Here is a 17,181-nt window from a genome sequence, read left to right as displayed (position 1 = left end):
GGTGGAGATGGGGGAGGTGACAAAAGCCTGGTTAGGAGGCTCAGGTGAGACCCTTTGATCCAGCCTGCCCGGCATCAGAGCCTCATTGCCTGCTTCGTGGTCACTGTTCCTCCTCGTTGGAGTGGGGTTGCCCTGGAGCCTCCGTTGAGGGGTCGAAGGCAGGAGGGCTGCTGTGAGCCTGGGCGCTTCCAGGTAGCCTGGGAGGGGGTCTGCCTTGGCTGAAGTGTCGTCTGAGCCACTGCCCAGGTGACCACCGAGGGCTGGCTCTGCGCGCCAGGGGCGGCAGAGGGTGAGAGGAGAATGGGGCCAGTGTCCCTCCCGGTGGCTGTGCTGAGCGGGCCTTCTGTAAGGACGGGGCTGCGGCTTCCTGAGGGATTGAGGGTGGCAGTCACAGCCCAGCCTGTCCCCCTCTGGGGGAGCAGGAGCAGAAGATCCAAGGGAGAACCGGACGCCCAGAGCATTCTGGTCTGGTCAGCGAGCAGGGCAGGGCTTGGAGGTGAGGGCCCGGGGGAGCTGGGGGTGTGGGCAGAGGGCCCCGGTGCATCTGCCCATTGCTCCAGGGTTTTCAGTTCCTGGATGAGGGAGCTGACTAATTTCTGGGCTTTCTCCCCAAGGTCACCATCCGGATGTTACAGGTTTTCACCCATTTGCATGTCTCCAGGAAAACCAGCTGGACTGCACTGGGGCGCCTGCCCCCAGCTGACCTGGCTTGGGCTGTAATGGGGTGACTGAGTGGGAGATGCTCGTCCAGGTGATGCTGGTTGTCACCCGTTAGCAGGGCAGTTTACCCTGTTCTCTCTAGCCATCTTCCAAGATAGACAGAGAGACCTTCGCAGCTCTGTCTCTCCTCATCTGTTTGGACACCCTGTGGCCACTCCTATATTGTGCTCAGTTGCTCAGTCATGTCCGACTCTCTGACCCCATGGACTGTAGCCCGCCAGGCCTCTCTGTCCATGGGGATTCTCCAGGCAAGGATACTGGACTGGGTTACCATGCCCTCCTCCAGGGGATCTTCCCAACCCAGGAATCAAACCCAGGGCTCCCTCATTGCAGGCGGATTCTTTACCATCTGAGCCACCAGGGAAGCCCGTGGCCATTCCTAGGGGTAGGAAAAACTCAGTCTCTGACGTTTGGGACTCAGATTCAAACCCAGCTCATCCCTGTGAGCTGGGACAGTTACTCGGTTTCTGCGCTTCCTTGCACTTCCAGCTTTCTGCACTTCCTTGGTGTAGGGACATGATTTCCTTTTCCTTGGGCATGTACCTAGGTAGATCTACTTTTACCTTTTATTTATGGCTGCACTGGGTCTTCATTGCTTGGCATGGGCTTTCTCTAGTTGCAGCGAGCAGGGGCTACTCTCCAGTTGCAGTGCTCGGACTTCTTACTGCAGTGGCTTCTTAGTTGTGGCATGCAGGCTTGGTTACCCTGAGGCACGTGGAATCTTCCTGGACCAGGGATCAAACCAGTGGCGCCTGCATTGGCAGACAGATTCTTAACCACTGGACCACCAGGGAAGTCCCATACATTTACCTTTGCATAAAACTGCCAAACTGCTTTTCAGAACAGCTGCAGCATTTTGCATCCCCACCAGGAACCAGAAGCTTGTGAGGGTTCCGATGTCCCCACACCCTCACCAACACTTGTCATTGCCTGTCTTTTTCATTGTTAGCCATCCTCGTGGGTGCGAAGTGGTATCTTCATTTTGCCTTTCCCTGGTGAGGGTTGATGTTGAACATCTTGTTATGGGCTTTATTAGCCATACATAAATCTTCTTTGGTGATATCTATATTTCAGCCTTTTGCCCATTTTAAAATTGGATTGTTTGTTGTCTTCTTACTGGGTTGTGTGAGTTGTTTATACCAGCTGATTCAGGTCCTTTGTTGGGCGTGTGATTTGCAGGTATTTCCTTCCAGTCCGTGTCTTGTGTTTATACCTGTTAACAATGTCTTTTGAAGTGCAAAGATTTTTAATACTGATGATGCCAAACTTATCAATTTCTTATATTGTTTGTGCTCTTGGAGTTGTATCTAAGAATGTGTGTGCAATCTGAGGTCATGAAATTACACTTCTGCTTTCTTGTAAGTGTAGCTTTAGACTTTACGTTAAGGTCTGTGATCCATTTGCATTAGTTTTTGTATATGACATACAATTTTGTATGTGGTAAGATAGGGCCTAAATTAATCTTTTTTGTGTGTGGATACCCAACTGTCCCAAGTACATTTGTTGAAAATGAACAAAGAACGATTCTGTCCCCCATTGAACTGCCGTGGCACTTTGGTTGAAAATCTCAACCATTGTGTTTAATGCCCTAGCTTTCTCTTTCTCCTCTTGCTTATCATGGGGGTTGGCAGACTGGTAGAATATGGTATTAACCAGATTCCCACGTGTCTAACTGCATGATCACAGTTACCAAAAGCTGCCGGCTGTGTGACCATTGGTCAAAGACGAGATGTCTACCTGAGCGGCAGCTGCCGCTTGCCAGCTGTATGATCTGGGTCAAGTTTCTTAGTTGCTTCCTGCCTCAGTTTCCCCACCTGTGAACCAGGAGTGCTGATAACTCCTTACCTCCAGGGTTACTGGAAAAAAGATGAGTGGAGGGCAGCCCGCACAGTTCACATTAGTTGTTCCAATTGATGCAGTGGGATTTTTGGGGACCACCATCACTTTGAGCTAAAATTTGCTCAGCCTGACTCCACCCCGTGCACCCTACGATGAAAGAAGGGAAGGGAATCCTACACAGGTGAAGCAGGCTCTGTTCAAACTGCAGTGTCCAGGAGGCGGCTCATGTAACCCACAAATGATGGTGGTTTTGGACATCAGCTGTGAGTGGCCACAGGCTCCATACTCTTTTTTTTCTGGTATAAATGCAGGTCCTTCTTTAGGAAGGTCTGGTGGAGCACATGTCCCTGCCTGATGCCAAAGAGATGTGAAAAAAGAGATACCACCAGCTTAACCTCTGTTTGCACTGAATTTTAGTACAAACATTCGATCCGTAGTCACCTGCACACCTCCCCCCACCCACATGCACACACACACCCACACACCTTTCTTGCCAGATTCTTCCTCCTACACTCCTTCCTCCTTTCATTTATAAGTAGCACCCTCCAGAGGGCCAGGCATTTGCACACACACCCCCGCCGACCTGAGCCCTAACTCGGCTCCTAAGGTGAGGTCTTAACCTCAGCACTGTGGACACTGGGGCCCAGGTCCCTGCTAGTCGCAGGGCCGTCCATCCTGTGCATCACGGGCTGTTTCATAGCAGCCCTGCCTCCACCCACGAGACGCCTGTAGCACTGCCCCTCTCCCCCAGTTGTGACAACCAAAACTGTCTCCAGAAATGGCCACACGTGCCCCTCTGAAGCAAAACCGCCCTCCGCTGAGAACAGCTGCCCTGCAGGTCTTGTGTGGAGGCGTGTGAGACAGAACTCGGGAGCTGAGCGTGGGCCCGTGCGGGCGGGGGTCAGGAAGGCAGCCTGAAGGGACGCGTTGCCTCCCCTAGCCGCCCCCCACACTCAGAGTCCCCCTTGTGCCTTGTCTCCAGGGCCTCGCTCTCCTCGGAACGCTCGGGGCAGCGCTGTGCGTCTTCCTGCCGGGTGGGCTTGACCCGGAACAGCCGTGGCACCTGTGGCCTCTTGGCCCCTGGTGCCCTTGAACCCCCGCTCTCTCGGCTCCTACCACCTTCTCTCCGAAGCTGTGTCCGCAGAGGTCCCCGACATGCGAAGAAGCTCGGAGAGGGCCGCTCAACGGAGCCCCAGTCCCGACAAGGAAGCCTTGCTCTCGAGGCAGAACCTTTCGGACAGATTGCTGCAGGTCCAAGGGAAGGGAGATCTGGAGCCGCAGAGAGGACAGAAGGACCCCCAGCAGTGGAAGACCCAGCTACTCCAGCGCTTGGTCGAGGAGCTGAAGGCAGAGTGGCCAGAGGCCTTGGACCAGCAAATTCGAGGCCTGGGGCGGCTGTACTTAGCGCATCTGTTGGGCTCGGGGGGCGAACAGGCCGAGGGCCATGAACCCAACTCAGAGGGCTCGGCCCAGCGAGGAGCAGCCAGGTTGCCCAGGGCCAAGGGGAAGCACAGAGTGGCCGCGCGGGAAGAGAAGGGACGCAAGGAGGAGCTGGCCCGACGGCAGCCCTGGTGCGCCACGTCCCGGAGGAGGGCAGTGGACCGAGAGAGGCAGGGGGCCTCCAGAGCCACAGGCCCGTGTCCCCCTTCCCTGAGCTCCCCGGAGAGGAGTAAAGGAAAACGAGCGCCTTCCATGAAGACCGGTGGGGGCTGCCGTCACGGGACAGACGTGGAGAAGCTCTTGGCTGCCACAGAGGGGATCAAGCGCCTGGAGGAACGGGAGAGTGACGCAGCCCGGGAGGGTAGGAGGCAGCTGGGGAAGCGGCCAGCTCGTCGTCAAGGCCCGAAAAACAACTGTCTGGATCAGAGCCCCGAAGGCAAAGCCGACCACCTGGAACAGCTGTGTCCAGTCGGCTCGACCCACAGAAGGGGGGCCTCGCCGCCCGCGAAGCTCGGGAACAAGAGCAGGTGGCAGAGAGAGCTGGAATTTGCCTTCGAAGAGTTGTTTGATACCAACAGGAAGCTGAAAAAACACCTGAACTTGCAGCTGGATCTCAAGCCCGGGATGGATCAGAGCCCTGGTGAAGATCAGGACTTCAGGGAGGAGACGCATGCATGGAGAAGGGAGAGCCAGAGAGACAAGGCGGAAAGAGATGCAGAGATTCACGTGGTGCCCGCCGGGGAGCCCGCAAGTTCAGCGGGGATGGAAGCCCACCTGGCGTCGTCCAGAACCAGCTTGCAAAAGTTTCTAAGCAAGCTCGAGAACCAGAAATACCATAGGATGGCCAAGGGCGTGGTTAAGAGCGACAATACACTTTGGTCTCCCGAGGCAGGAACCTCTCTGGATGAAAAAGACCGGCTCTCGTGCAGCCCTGGATCCGGATGGGAGCCGCCCCAGCTGGATGTGCTGGTGCAGGGCTCCCTTCAGCTTCACCCGCAAGAACAGGCAGACAGGGTTGGCTTGATGGCATCAATGCAGAAGCAGAAAATGCAGGTGGAGCAAAGAAGACTGAAGCAGCTGGACTTGCTTGAGCAAGTCGAACACCCCAAGGTGAGCTTGGAGGCCGATCTCCAGACGGAGCTGAAAGATGGGAGGAGGGAACAGAGGCAAGCTCGTCTGGCTCAGCCGAAGCCTGACTCCCCTCCAGACCCGGAGAAGGAAGGCGGGTATGACCGCAGCCCCACTTCCCCCTCGGCCGCCATCGTCGACGATGACAGGCATAGTCAGATGATCCGTGACATTCAACAGCAGATTCTAGAGCAAAACAAGTTGCACAAGCAGTTTCTTAAAGAAGCCAGGAAACGCTTGGTGGAGTTTCAGAAAATATGTTAAAAGTGAGAGTCCCACCCATGGTAAATACATCACTGATAACTGGGCATTCTGCCGGAACTGGTACCCAAGTCTGTGCGATTGTATTTGCGTCATCTGCTCAGAAACCCATAGTCTCTTTAAAATGGGCCATCAGTCATCCTCCTGTGCTTTTGGCGCAAGTTCCTCTGCAGAAATCCTACTCACTCCCAAACTTGCCTTCAAAAACTAAGTCCTATTTGGAAAGAATCCTTAGCATGAAAATAAGAACCCGTGTAGGGCGCGGTATGTGGGTCTGGCCAGTGTTAGCCCAGAGGTGTGTCCTGGAGCTGAGGCTGTTTTTATGTACTGCGAGCGCAGATGGAAACGCCAGGTACATTTAAGTGCTTCAGATGTTTTAGTCAAATAAACACTGGACTTTGAGGGGCATCCAAGGTCAGACGGGCGCAGTTTCAAAAGATACATCATTGGTTGCTTAGCCAGTGGCTGAGACGTTCATGGAGAGGTTTCACGAAAATCTTTCAGTCTTTTCAAAGCAACGTCATTTCATAGGACATCACTTGGTAACATTCTTGTAAATTTAATATTAGAAAGCGGGAGGGAGGGAGAGAAGGGGGTGGGAGCAAGAGGAAGAAAGAGGAAAGAGAAGAAAAGAAAGGGGAAATGATTCTCAGTGACACAGCACTACAGACTCCTTTGGGGCTGGCAGTGGTGGGGGGCGGGGAACAGGGTGTCTGATCGGTTGCCTTTTTCCCAGCTTTACGCCTGACCCAGAAGCCTCAGCAGCCACAGAGACCCTACACTAGATGGGCTTTTGTCTACCAGTTGCATACTTAGGGATTGGAATAGAGTGGACAAACCTTTTCTGCAAGGAGCTGAGAGTAAACAGTCTAAGCTTCACTGGCCATATGGTCTCTGTGGCAGCTACTCAATGCCTGGAAGGCAGCCATAGACTAAATGAATGGGTGTGACCGAGTTCCAATAAGATTTGATTTACAAAAATAAGGGGTAGGCAGGCTGTGGCCCTCAAGCCAGCATTAGCTGACTCCTGGGCTTAGCATATCAAGGAAATGGTCCTCCCTCCCTCCCTTCCAGGAACCTCAGCTGTCCTGAGTAGGAGCCCCTCTTCTGTGGCCTTTTTAACCATATGTATATTTGGCACCATAGCCTAGCTATAGTGACCAACAGGGAGTGAAGGCAGGGTCTGTTGGGACCCCAGCCTGCCCATATATAGACGGTGTAATCATCACTTGTGAGCCCACCATTCAAATCTGAGATCTGAAATATTTGCCGAAAACCGGCTTTATCTGTGTGCCCCTCCCCTCTTCTGTACGCTGTTCCTCCTTAGCTGTATTGTGTATCCGCAGAACCTGGGAGCTGTCCCCACTTCACACACCAGAACACACCCTATATTGTTCAGCTTTACTTACGCTTGACCCCTATAAAAAGGATGTTATAGCACATGTGGTCTTTTGGAAGCTTTTTTGGACCCAGTGTAGTGAGTTTGCCCATCTCACAGGCAGGTGTCATTTTTGCCACTGCGTCACGTTTTCATGGGACCCTCTGAGCTTTCTTCCCATCACTGCTTGTTTTGGGCCAGTTCCCGAAACGAGAACAACATCCCTAATGCACTGGGGTCAAAAGGCCTGGCATCAGACAGTGCTTTGGGAATGTGTGGACACCCCAGCTGGGACAGAGATGTGGGAAAGGTCTACTTCCTCCTTTTCTTCCCATTTTTACCTCTTCTTTGCCTCTGGAAAATGTTGGCCTGAGCTTGGACCATTCTTCCTTTGCAAATACTGACTGGCAGACACTGCCTTACAAAACTGGATGTGAGCAGTGAACACACACATGGACATATTATATTCTGGTGGAGGATACAGGTAACAAGTGACCACAATGACTTAGATGGTGATGGGAGACTACTTAGAGAGGTGGGGTGAGTGACCTGATGCTTGTCTCTGAGCATCCAGCCCCCAACCCCTGAATGTTTGTATGGAGCAGTAATGGCATCCTACAAGGTGTTTGGTCTTGTTTGTTTGTTTTGGTTTGGGGTTTTGGGGGTTTGTTTGTTTTTTGGTTTTGTTTTAAAATCATTAGTTTTCTGTAAGGACCCTTCCACCATCTCATGTCTCCATCATGTGAGTCTCTGTTGTCTGTGGCTTTTACATTTGAAGTGGAGAAAATGTTTGATCCCAGCCCCGTTTCTCTCATCTGCTTCTGGAAAGTCATGGGTCAGGGCTGCAGAGGCAATGTGGATAAAAACAAAAGTCCTGGGGCTGGGAGAGCTTTGTCACTCCCGGGCCAAATGAGGATTCCCCACGGGGAGGGGCACAGGCCTTCAGCGGGTGCTCAGCCAGAACTCCCTTTGTCGCCACGGGATTGCCTCAGTCTGAGTGTGGAGGGGCCACCCTGGGGTCACCAGGTTTAAAGCCGTAGCCACGATGGGACCCAAACACTGAGTAATGAGGTCCTCCTGACTCGGCCTGGAAGCCACAGTCTAATGAAGGGGCAAGCCTGCCTTTGAGTGCGTTATTTTTGTTTCCACTTTCAAAGGTCGTGTTTGCGCCCCGTGTGTTCTAGGTGAGGAATCGTCCCCTCTTGGCCACACTTGAGCTAAAAGTAGGTGTCGGGGAAGAGCAGCGAGACATGGTGGAGGGTGACTCATCTCTGCCTGGACGGTCCCTCCCACACTGTCCCCCGGCAGCTATGTGAGACACCCTGCCCTTCTCCGCCTGACCTGCCGAAGACCGAAGCGGGGTGGTCTGGAGCACCCCCTTGCCCGGACCAGCAATGTGAGCAACGGAACAGCCCTCCAGGACCACCTCCCCCCAGACAGGCGACCCTCCCGTGGTTCCCAACAGAGGCGTCACCCGTCACTTTGATCTCTTTGGGATCCCAGGGGCCGACTGTAGCGTCCCCAAAGACGCCGCCTTCACCCCTTGTTGCTCATGTTGATGCGACTGGACCCAGGGGCCAAGGACCCTGGGGCAGCGCCCCCAGGAAGGTGTCCACCCGGTCATGGCAGAGGGCAGTGCGGACCCCAACACGGTGGCTCCTCCTAGGGGGTCCTCCCTCCTTCCCCCATGGGCCCTTCCTCTCTGAAACTGCATCTTTTAGAACGTTCCCCTGGTTGTGTGCTTCCACCCCCACACTTGGGGCAGCTTCCCTGTTCCTGTTTCACTCTGGGTCGTCAGGTCACATCCTTGCAGCCAGATGGCGGCCCCTGGGGAAGGCCTCCGTGGCCGATGGGCTGGTGGACAGGCCCCCCGTTTGCCCAAGAGAACTGCACGGGGCAGGCCGCCCCAGTGGCACCTGCCGCAAAGTCCACTCTCCACGGGCACGTGCAGGCTGGCAGTGACAGACAAGAGCCGGGACAAGGGACAGCAGTTCAGCTGAGATGGCGGGACAGGTCCTGCCCCGGTGGGGCCAGGGGGGCACCCTTGATTTTGGATGTGTCCCCACATTCCATGGCTGCTGCCCTGGGGGTCCTCACGCCTGTCCCCTCCCGCATCCAGCCAGGTGCCGGGTCGCAGTGTGAAAGAGAACATCCAGAAACTCAGAAATGTAAAATGACGGGAAAATAGGTTTTTAAAGTTGGGGCATGGGGCAGGGGCGCCTCTTCTGGTGAGTAGGAGGCAGCCATGAGGTGTGGCCACTTCTTGCCTCCACCCTATTTGCTCTGTAACAGGCTGGAGAGTCGATGGCAGAGTGTAGCCCACCGTCATCCTGGCCTGGACACGAGGTGGGGGGGTGGTGGATTGCACCCCCCACCCCACCCGCTCCGAGGGGCAGGGGAGCTAAGCTCATGAGGACTAGCCGAGGAGTGGGCGCGTGACCTCCCAGCCCGCTCACCCAGGGTCCCTCCACACTGACAGCAGGGATTGTTGTCCTGGGATTCCCGCCTTCCCATCCCTGCCCCTGGCTCCTGAGCAGTGCTGAGCGCCGGGGTCAGCCCACAGACCGCATGCTTCAGCATCCCACGCCAGGGCCATTGCTGCTGCACTGTCCACGCAGGTGGGGACCTGAGCCACCGCCTGGCACCCTGTGTGTGTTCACACCCTCAGATGAGACCTGCCCAAGGTCCCGGCCCACCAGTGAGGATGGGACCTTTGCCTGCTGTCCATCTGGGCCCTTCCTCAGCCTGCGGGCGGGGAGGAATGAAAGCAAGGGGGGGGTGGCCGGGAGTCCTCCCAACGTCTCTCCCAGCCTCCCGCTGCCCCCTGCCCCGCCCAGTTCTGCCCCTGCCCCCCACTCTGGGCTCCAGGCTTGGGTTTGCAGGGCTGAGCTTGGCTCCTCCTCGGGGTCTTGGCGGAGAAAGTGCAGAGCAGCAGTTCCCTCCACAAAGCCGCACTGTTCTCAGCAAATCCTCCCAGGAGCGGGATGCATTTTTTTCAAATGATTCAGCAGCACGTGAATGGGAAGGGCCCCGAGCCCAAGGCTTCGGAGACCGTGATCAAGGCCTCTGGCATGAGATCCCGCTGGGCCAACAGCGAGAAGGGAGGAAGGGTGGTGGGGCTTGAGTTGGGTTTCCATCTGGGTCCTGGGGTGGGGGGTGGGGGTGGTCAGGAGGGCAGCCTGAAGCGGAGTGGTGAGGCCTGCAGCGTGTGTCTGCATGGCACGGCTCTCCTAGAGATGCTTCTCTCCTGCTCCCCAGGGGAGCCGAAGCAAACGGACAGAAAATGGAGATGGGCGAGCTGGTCTCCATGGAGACGGGGCATCCAGTGGACAGCCGCTCACATGTGTGTGCTAGAATCTTGAGCAACAAGGGCAGGCCTGGCAGATCCTCAGGTAGCAGGCTCACGAGCAGCATGGACCCGGGCTGGGGCTGTGCTGCTATTTCCTGTTTTCTGTCTGCACCCTCCCTGCCCCACCCTCGATTTCCGAATAAACACATCTGCGCTGAGCAGTTATCATTCCGGGTGTTTTTGACCTTGGCCCGAGTCATGCTGGCCAAGTCTTGACCTCACCCTGGACAGCCCAGCCCTGCCCTGGACATCTGTTGGCTCTTGGGGTTGGGGTGGTCTGGGAAGCTTTGGGGGACCTGGTGGTGGGGGGAGGGTCCGGTCTCTCTCAGCTGCTGCAGGGACAGACGAAATCCTCAGTTGCCTGCAGCATCCCAGGACTGTTTCTAATTACTTCATTTCCCTGAAAGCAACGAACTTGGAGGTCTCCTCCAGCCCAACTGAAAGGGGCCTGGCCTTGAAACCAGGGAAGGCAAAGCTGAGTGCCCAGGGAGAGCCCCCAGGGCCGTGTCCACCAGAGGGGCCGCTGGGAAGGTGAGGGCTGGGTGCACAGTGAGGCCGGAGGGGAGGTGGGGCTGGATGCTCCCAGGGCCTTCCAGGCATCAGGCCAGCGCTGACGTCATGCATTCCTGTGACATCTCCCAGGACCTGCAGCCACACCCCGTTTTCACGTGCTGTTCTGTAGGGAGGGGCGTGGCCCCAAACATGGGCTATCTGCGTGGTCTGCAGTCCGTGAGCACGACGACCCTGTTTCTAAGTCACCATCCAACCCCCAACCCCCGCCACTCCAGACAGTGAAGTTTGCCTCTCCCGTCCCCACCAAACAAGCAGATGCAGCCCCATTGCCAAGGCTCCCAGTGTCTTTACCACACACCCTACGGCCCCCTGAGATGATTTAGTTACATGCAAGCAGTTAGGAATCCTTCAATAATACCAGACCACGGCTCTGAAAAAATATAATCATTCCATTACAGCTTTCAGAGGGCAGAGCAGCCGACTGTGTGTCTGGGGTGGTAGATGCAGGAAGTGGGGTGCCCCTCACTCTCCTGACTCTAGCCTCAAAGTTTAGTGGCAGCTGGGATGGAGGTGCCCCCGTTTCATGCCCCCCTGAGACTTGGGACACGTTCGTCAATCAAAGGTTGAGGGGCCTCAGCCAAGTCGACCAGCCTACAGTGTCATTGTGTTCACCCGAAAGGGACAAGAGACCCTCAGCCCAGGTGGCAGCCCTGGGATGTTGCTGCAGGGATTAAGCAAAGACTTCGATGGCTCTGTGATTTGAGGTGTAGATGTCTACACTTGAGGTGCCCATTCTCCAGTGAGTGTAGACAAAAGTGTGGAACCCTCCAGCCCCCTCGCAAGTACCCCAGCAGAGCAGAGCACACCTGGAGAGAGGGGGTCTGGAGCCCAGCCTGAGATAAGTGGAGGCTAGGAAGGACTGATGCTGAAGCTGAAGCTCCAGTACTTTGGCCACCTGATGCTAAGAGTTGACTCATTGGAAAAGACCCTAATGATGGGAAGGATTGAGGGCAGGAGGAAAAGGGGACAACAGAGGATGAGATGGTTGAATGGCATCGCGACTCAACGGACATGAGTCTGAGCAAACTCAGGGAGGTCGTGAAGGACAGGGAAGCCTGGCGTGCTGTAGTTCACCAGGTTGCAAAGAGTCAGACGTGACTTAGCAACTCAACAAGGTCCTGTCTGGAAAATTGTTTCTATCTGAACTGTTCTGAAACGGTTGGTGTGTAATTCTTCCCAGAGACAAGCAGATGGACCAGGTGACCCTCCTGCTCTCAAACCAGGGCTCCCATTCCAGGCATGACAGCAGAGTGGGCCCCCCACTCACTCTTGACTGGGGCCAGTAAGGGTCTTTGGCCGATGTGCTGGCCAAAGTTTCCCGACCCCTCCCCTGCAGTAGATGACTCTCAGGCTGTGCGTCCCTCACCAGGGGGACCACTGGGCATTTTCCATGCGACTGTGAGCGAGACTGAAGAGCAGGGCAATGTGGTCCTGGTTAATGCCATCTCCCTGGGCACCCCTTCCAGGTCCAAGCAGAGGCTACAGTAGGTGCACTGGGCTGGGAGGGGACGGTGGCTTCTGTGGACGCTGAGCCACGCTTGCCAGCTTGAGTCAGTAAACACGTAAGGTTCAGATGGTTCAGGGTGGATTTTGACCTTGTATTTAGATGTTTTTCCGAATCCTGGAGATGCCCACACCTCTTCCAGGCAGACCTGTGATTTTTTTCTTAACCCGGAAGCTGTACCAGGGTTGGCACTGGGCGCTCGGGATTCAGAAATGTTGAGTCTGTTGGGACAAGGTCATGAACATCTACAAGTCAAAGTCCTAACATCCATGGGTTTACCATGCTCTTGGGTCAGGAGCCCATGTTGACAGAGTGGCCCCATTGGGAAAGGTCCTATAGGATATATACGTAGCATATGGGGTTCCTCCAGAGAGCATTTGGGCCCGTGGCAAGACAAGCAAAACAATTCAGTTTATGTCAGTGTGAAATAAATGAACTTTGGAAAGGCAGTTCTCCTTGGGGGGTCTGGTTTCCCCACAGACTATGTCCTTGGCTTGTTCTTAGCCTCCATCGTTTCCCCAATAAGATCTGCAGGCACGGGAGGACTCACATGTCAGTGGGGTGTAGGAGAGACTTGAATCAACACGGGCCGATCAAGTGTGCCGTCCTTCCAGGCCACACCGTGTGCTGGGGACACCCAAGAGTTCCTGCCCGTCCCCTCCCCGCCTCCCCACCCAGGGCAGTAGCACAGTCTGGCCTCCGTGGGTTTTGCCTGGGCTGTCGTCATCTCTCAAAGTCTGAACGTCGCCTGTGTTCCTTGGATCGTCGTCCGCAACCTTGACTTTCCATCCACTCCGTTCTTTTCCATCCCAAATCTGGCTGGGCCGACTAAGGATTGTTTTTGCAGGCTCCTAGTGGGGGAAGTGACGTCGTGTGGTGTCCACAGCCCAGGGGTGGGGGTGGGGGCTCTGCGGTCGCGTGTGCTTTGAATTAAGTCCACGGTTGTGCATTCCAGTAGCCAACATCTGGCGGTGAATTCATCAGCCAACGAATCACCCTTGATCTCAAACACAGATGTTGTGTTCACGGCCGAAGGGAAAGAAACAGAAATCTGAGCAGCCCGGGGAGAGGCCATCATTTTGGGGTGCAAAGCAGTCAGAACAGGGATCTTTGTAAAGACCCTCCCTCCTGCTGCTGCCTTTGGTTCTTGAAGGGCGGGGTGGTGGAGCAGAGCTGTCTGCTCGTGGGGGTGGACAGGACATAGCCTGATCCCCAGCCCCGGGGCCAGACACCGGGCTCAGCATGCAGCAGGTGTTTGGTAAACATGAGTCCATGCCTCGATTTTAATTTCTTCCCAGATTCTCCAGGTCTCTTCGCTACTCCCCATCCCTGTCCTTTAAATGGCCTGGGTGTCAGAGAGGCCCGTCCCTCACTTGGAGTGGCTTCAGTCTAGAGTTCAGTGTGATGGCCATCGTGCTGGGTGCAGGAAACGTGTTTCTGGAACGTTCTCCTTGCCTCCTCCTCCTCCTCTATCTGCCATTGGCAGGTGGAAACAATGTGCTCCTCTGTTTTCCAGTCCATCATCCATCCATCTTGCCTGGATTGGATCTCCTTGAAGGCAAGCTCTGTTACTGAAGACTTTCCAATACCTTGCACCTTTTTCCCTTTGGGCAACAGAATCGGGCCCCTGCTCTCCGGGTTTGTACTTAAAAGGTAGCCCAACTCTGAGCTTGGCAGGGAAGACAGTCCCCACTCTGGCTTGTGCCGGGGGCAGAAAGCTGGGGGTTGGGATGTCTGTGGCTGGGCTGGCTGGGTTCCACCGAGACGCCATCTTGCCCTCCCTCTCTCATGGGGCCTGGACATCTGTTTCCCTTTGGGTCTGCTATCTGTAGCTTGCCCGTGGGATCCTCTGGCTGTGATCGATTCCTTTGCCGACGCTTACATGTGTCTCCCCACCCCCACCCCGTGCAGAGGGTGCTGAGCCCAGATGGACAGGAGTGTGCCCAGCCCCTCTCCTTCGAGGTTGGAGGGTGTTGATGCTTTGGGGAAGGTTTTCCATAGAACTGAGCTCTCTTTTCTCTCTTCCTTCTCACTTTCTTTCCTTCTCTTTCTGTTGCATTCTGTAAAACATTGAGACTCAGTTCGCAGGCCCTGAAGAATCTGAACTCCTGTTCCTGGGTGGTGACAAGCCCACTCAGAGATCCTCCCCACCCCACCCCCGACCTTCCTGCGGGCAGCTCGCAGCTCAGGGGCCAGTGAACGTTCTAGGCTTAACTCTCTTCTTTTCTGATAGTTTTTGAAGGCAAGTGTGTGGTCTGTAGCCCCAAAGCAGGTCCTCCAGGAAGCTGTTAGCAGCCCCAGAACTGGCGTCCACGATGCCCAGGGCCTGAGCAGTGAGCCTGGTGCAGTTCTTCTAAGTCCTCGTCGCCCTGGGGAGAGAGGGAATCGGCGCCATCCTCCGCGGTGCTGTGTACGCTCTGCGCTGAGTTGTGCATGCATCGTGTGCCAGGCATCTCTTAGGCCCAGCTCTTCGTCGCCTCCCTCACCCTGAGGGTGTGTGGTGGTATCTCTCCGTTTCAGAAATGAGTAACTGAGTCCCAGCAAGGTCAGGGAGCTTCCCTGAGGCTCTGTCGCAGGGAGGGGCTACAGCAGGATGGAGTCCTGGTGCTGCCCACTTTCAAATAAGGACCCAGACTGCCCCGGAGCTTAAGGAGCTTTTACGAGAGAAAAATGCATGGACCTTACTGTATGGAATCGAATGGGGTCTCTTGACTCTTTGGGAGTAGTTTTTGCTTTTTTTCCTTTAAAAAAAAAAAATGGTTTCAGTGTCGTTGATTTAAGTGCTGTTAATTTCTGCTGTACCGCAGAGTGATTCGCCTATATTATATACATTCTTTTTCATCTTCTTTTTTTCATTATGATTGATTTATCACCAAATATTGAATATAGTTCCCTGTGCTGTATAGTAGGAGCTTGCTGTTTATCTATCCTACATATAATAGTTTACGTCTGCTAATTTCAAACTCCCAATTCCTCCCTCCCCCCACACCCCTCCCCCTGGAAAGCCAGAGTTCTGCTCTGTCTGTGAGTCTGTTTATGTTTCATAGATATTGTTCATTTGTGGTTTTTTTGGATTCCACATGTAAGTGATATCACATGGCATTGATCTTTTTCTGACTTGCCTCACTTAGTGTGATAATGTCTAGGTCTGTCCATGTTGCTGCAAATTGTATTATTTTGTTCTTTTTTATGGTTGAGTAACATTTCACATCTTCTCCATCCATTCCTCTGTCAGTGGACGTTTGGGCTGTTTCTGTCTCTTGGCTGCTGTAAATAGTGCTGCTTTGAACACGAGGGGGAATCTATGTATCTTTTTGAATTATAGTTTTATCCAGATATATGCCCAGGAATAAAATGGCTTGATTATAGGGCAACTCTAGTTTTAGTTCTTTGAGGAACTCCATCCTGTTTTCCATAGTGGCTGCCCCAGCTTACATTCCCACCAGCAGTGTAGAGGGTTCCCTCTTCTCCACACCCTCTTCAGCATTTGTTATTTGTAGACTTTTTAACGATGGCCGTTCTGACTGATGAGTGGTGCTACCTCATGGTAGTTTTGACTTTCTGCTTGTTTTCTGATGGTCAGCAGAGTGTTTACTGAACACCTATAAAGCAGTAAGCATTGTGCAGAGTGCTGGACCTCTGAAAAGCAGTACCAAAAAGTTTCAAAAAGCATGCAGGATTGGGTGTACCATAATACAGTTTGGCAGCATTGCTTCTTCTAGACCCGTGATCTCCTTCGGATGGTCCTGATTCGTTTAATAGCATGCGCTGAGGACGATACTGCGGAAGAGCAAACAAGATAGACTGATCTAATGTTTACTGCTTCGCATAAAAACTTTTGTGCAGTGTTGCAATAAGGTATAGACTAGGCAGGTGGTAAGAGGGACCGAGACAAACCTCACCTGTGTTGCCATCCAGGTATCTCAGGTTCAGCTCAGCAAATAGTGCTAACTGTTCTGTGGTTCGAACGTAGCTTCTGCCTGTAAGAAGCTCCCTGGGCTTTGGGTAAACAAGGGTACAGGTGTTTATAGTAAAATGGATGAGAGGTGTGGAATATACCAAGTGCCAGGAGAGGACAGGATTTCCCATAGAGAAGATGGACAAGGGCTATTTCAGCTCGGTCTTGAAGGATGAATAGAAGTTCTCCAGGCAGAGAGGAGATGGCATTCAGGGCTGAAAATATGGACACCTGGGCAGGTTCAGATTCAGGAAGTATTATGGACTGTCAGGACAAACAAGAGTGGGTGACCACCAAGGCAGCTGAAATAGTCACTGGCTGGTACCAGGTTGCAAGGAGTCTTCTGTTTTAGAGGACAGCAGTGGGCAGCCAAGGAAGATGTTTGAGCTGGATGGGGTGTAACAGTGAAAAGGTAACACGTGCTGGGGTGGGAAGATGGGTGGAGGGGTGGGAAGGAACATTGGGATCAGGATGACCTGCTACAAGGGCAAGGCCTTTTGTTCTGGCGTGGCCCACCACTTGGCATTTCCTGGATGTGGCTTTGTAGGTTGGGGCCTGGCTCAGCCTGGGAAACAGGAACCTGTGGCCTCGGCCAGTCATGACTCAGCGCCAACAGAAGGAAAAATAAGGATGGCTTTGGGGCGGGGCGGGGCACTGGAGCTGTGGCGTGGGGCTCTGGTGCCAGGCTGGGGTCCAGGGAGCATTTGGGGGGTCCAGGGGGGTGGGCACAGATGGGGGTCCGTGTCCTGGACCTCCCTGCTCTGCAGGAAAAGACAGCCCTGGCCAGGGGCCCTGAGATCCCAGCCGCTCACTGGGGTGGAGGGTGGGAGGCTCCTCCAAGCCAGGCCCTGTCTGCGCCTTGTTCTCTATTTTGCTCACACCCATGCTCACGTGACACTCGTCCACAGGGACCCTGAACAGCCAAATCTTGAAGGACAAAGCTTTAAAAGCCATTAAGCAGCCTGTGCCACCAGCTGATGAGCCTCAAAATGAAAAAAGGGAGGGAGGGCTCTGCCCAAGTGACAACACGA

The 17,181-nt window shown here is 54.4% G+C and overlaps 2 protein-coding genes across 2 annotated transcripts in view; both read left to right on the top strand.

Moving 5' to 3' along the window:
- Window positions 1-17,181, top strand: part of TIMP2 (TIMP metallopeptidase inhibitor 2) — a 52,910-nt gene that overhangs the window by 19,187 nt on the left and 16,542 nt on the right. The window lies entirely within an intron of this gene.
- On the top strand, window positions 1,444-11,648 carry CEP295NL (CEP295 N-terminal like). Its single transcript, XM_043462342.1, has one exon. The coding sequence runs from the start codon at window positions 3,715-3,717 to the stop codon at window positions 5,389-5,391; it is 1,677 nt and encodes a 558-aa protein (XP_043318277.1). The 5' UTR covers window positions 1,444-3,714; the 3' UTR covers window positions 5,392-11,648.

Source organism: Cervus canadensis, chromosome 1 (assembly GCF_019320065.1).
Source record: "Cervus canadensis isolate Bull #8, Minnesota chromosome 1, ASM1932006v1, whole genome shotgun sequence".
NCBI classification, from domain to species: Eukaryota; Metazoa; Chordata; class Mammalia; order Artiodactyla; family Cervidae; genus Cervus; species Cervus canadensis.
Note: the sequence above shows the minus strand (reverse complement) of the source record. Positions and strands in the feature narration are given on the sequence as shown.

Excerpts from the sequence above, each read along its gene's own strand:
- CEP295NL (XM_043462342.1), top strand. The coding sequence starts at position 3,715 with ATGCGAAGAAGCTCGGAGAGGGCCGCTCAACGGAGCCCCAGTCCCGAC.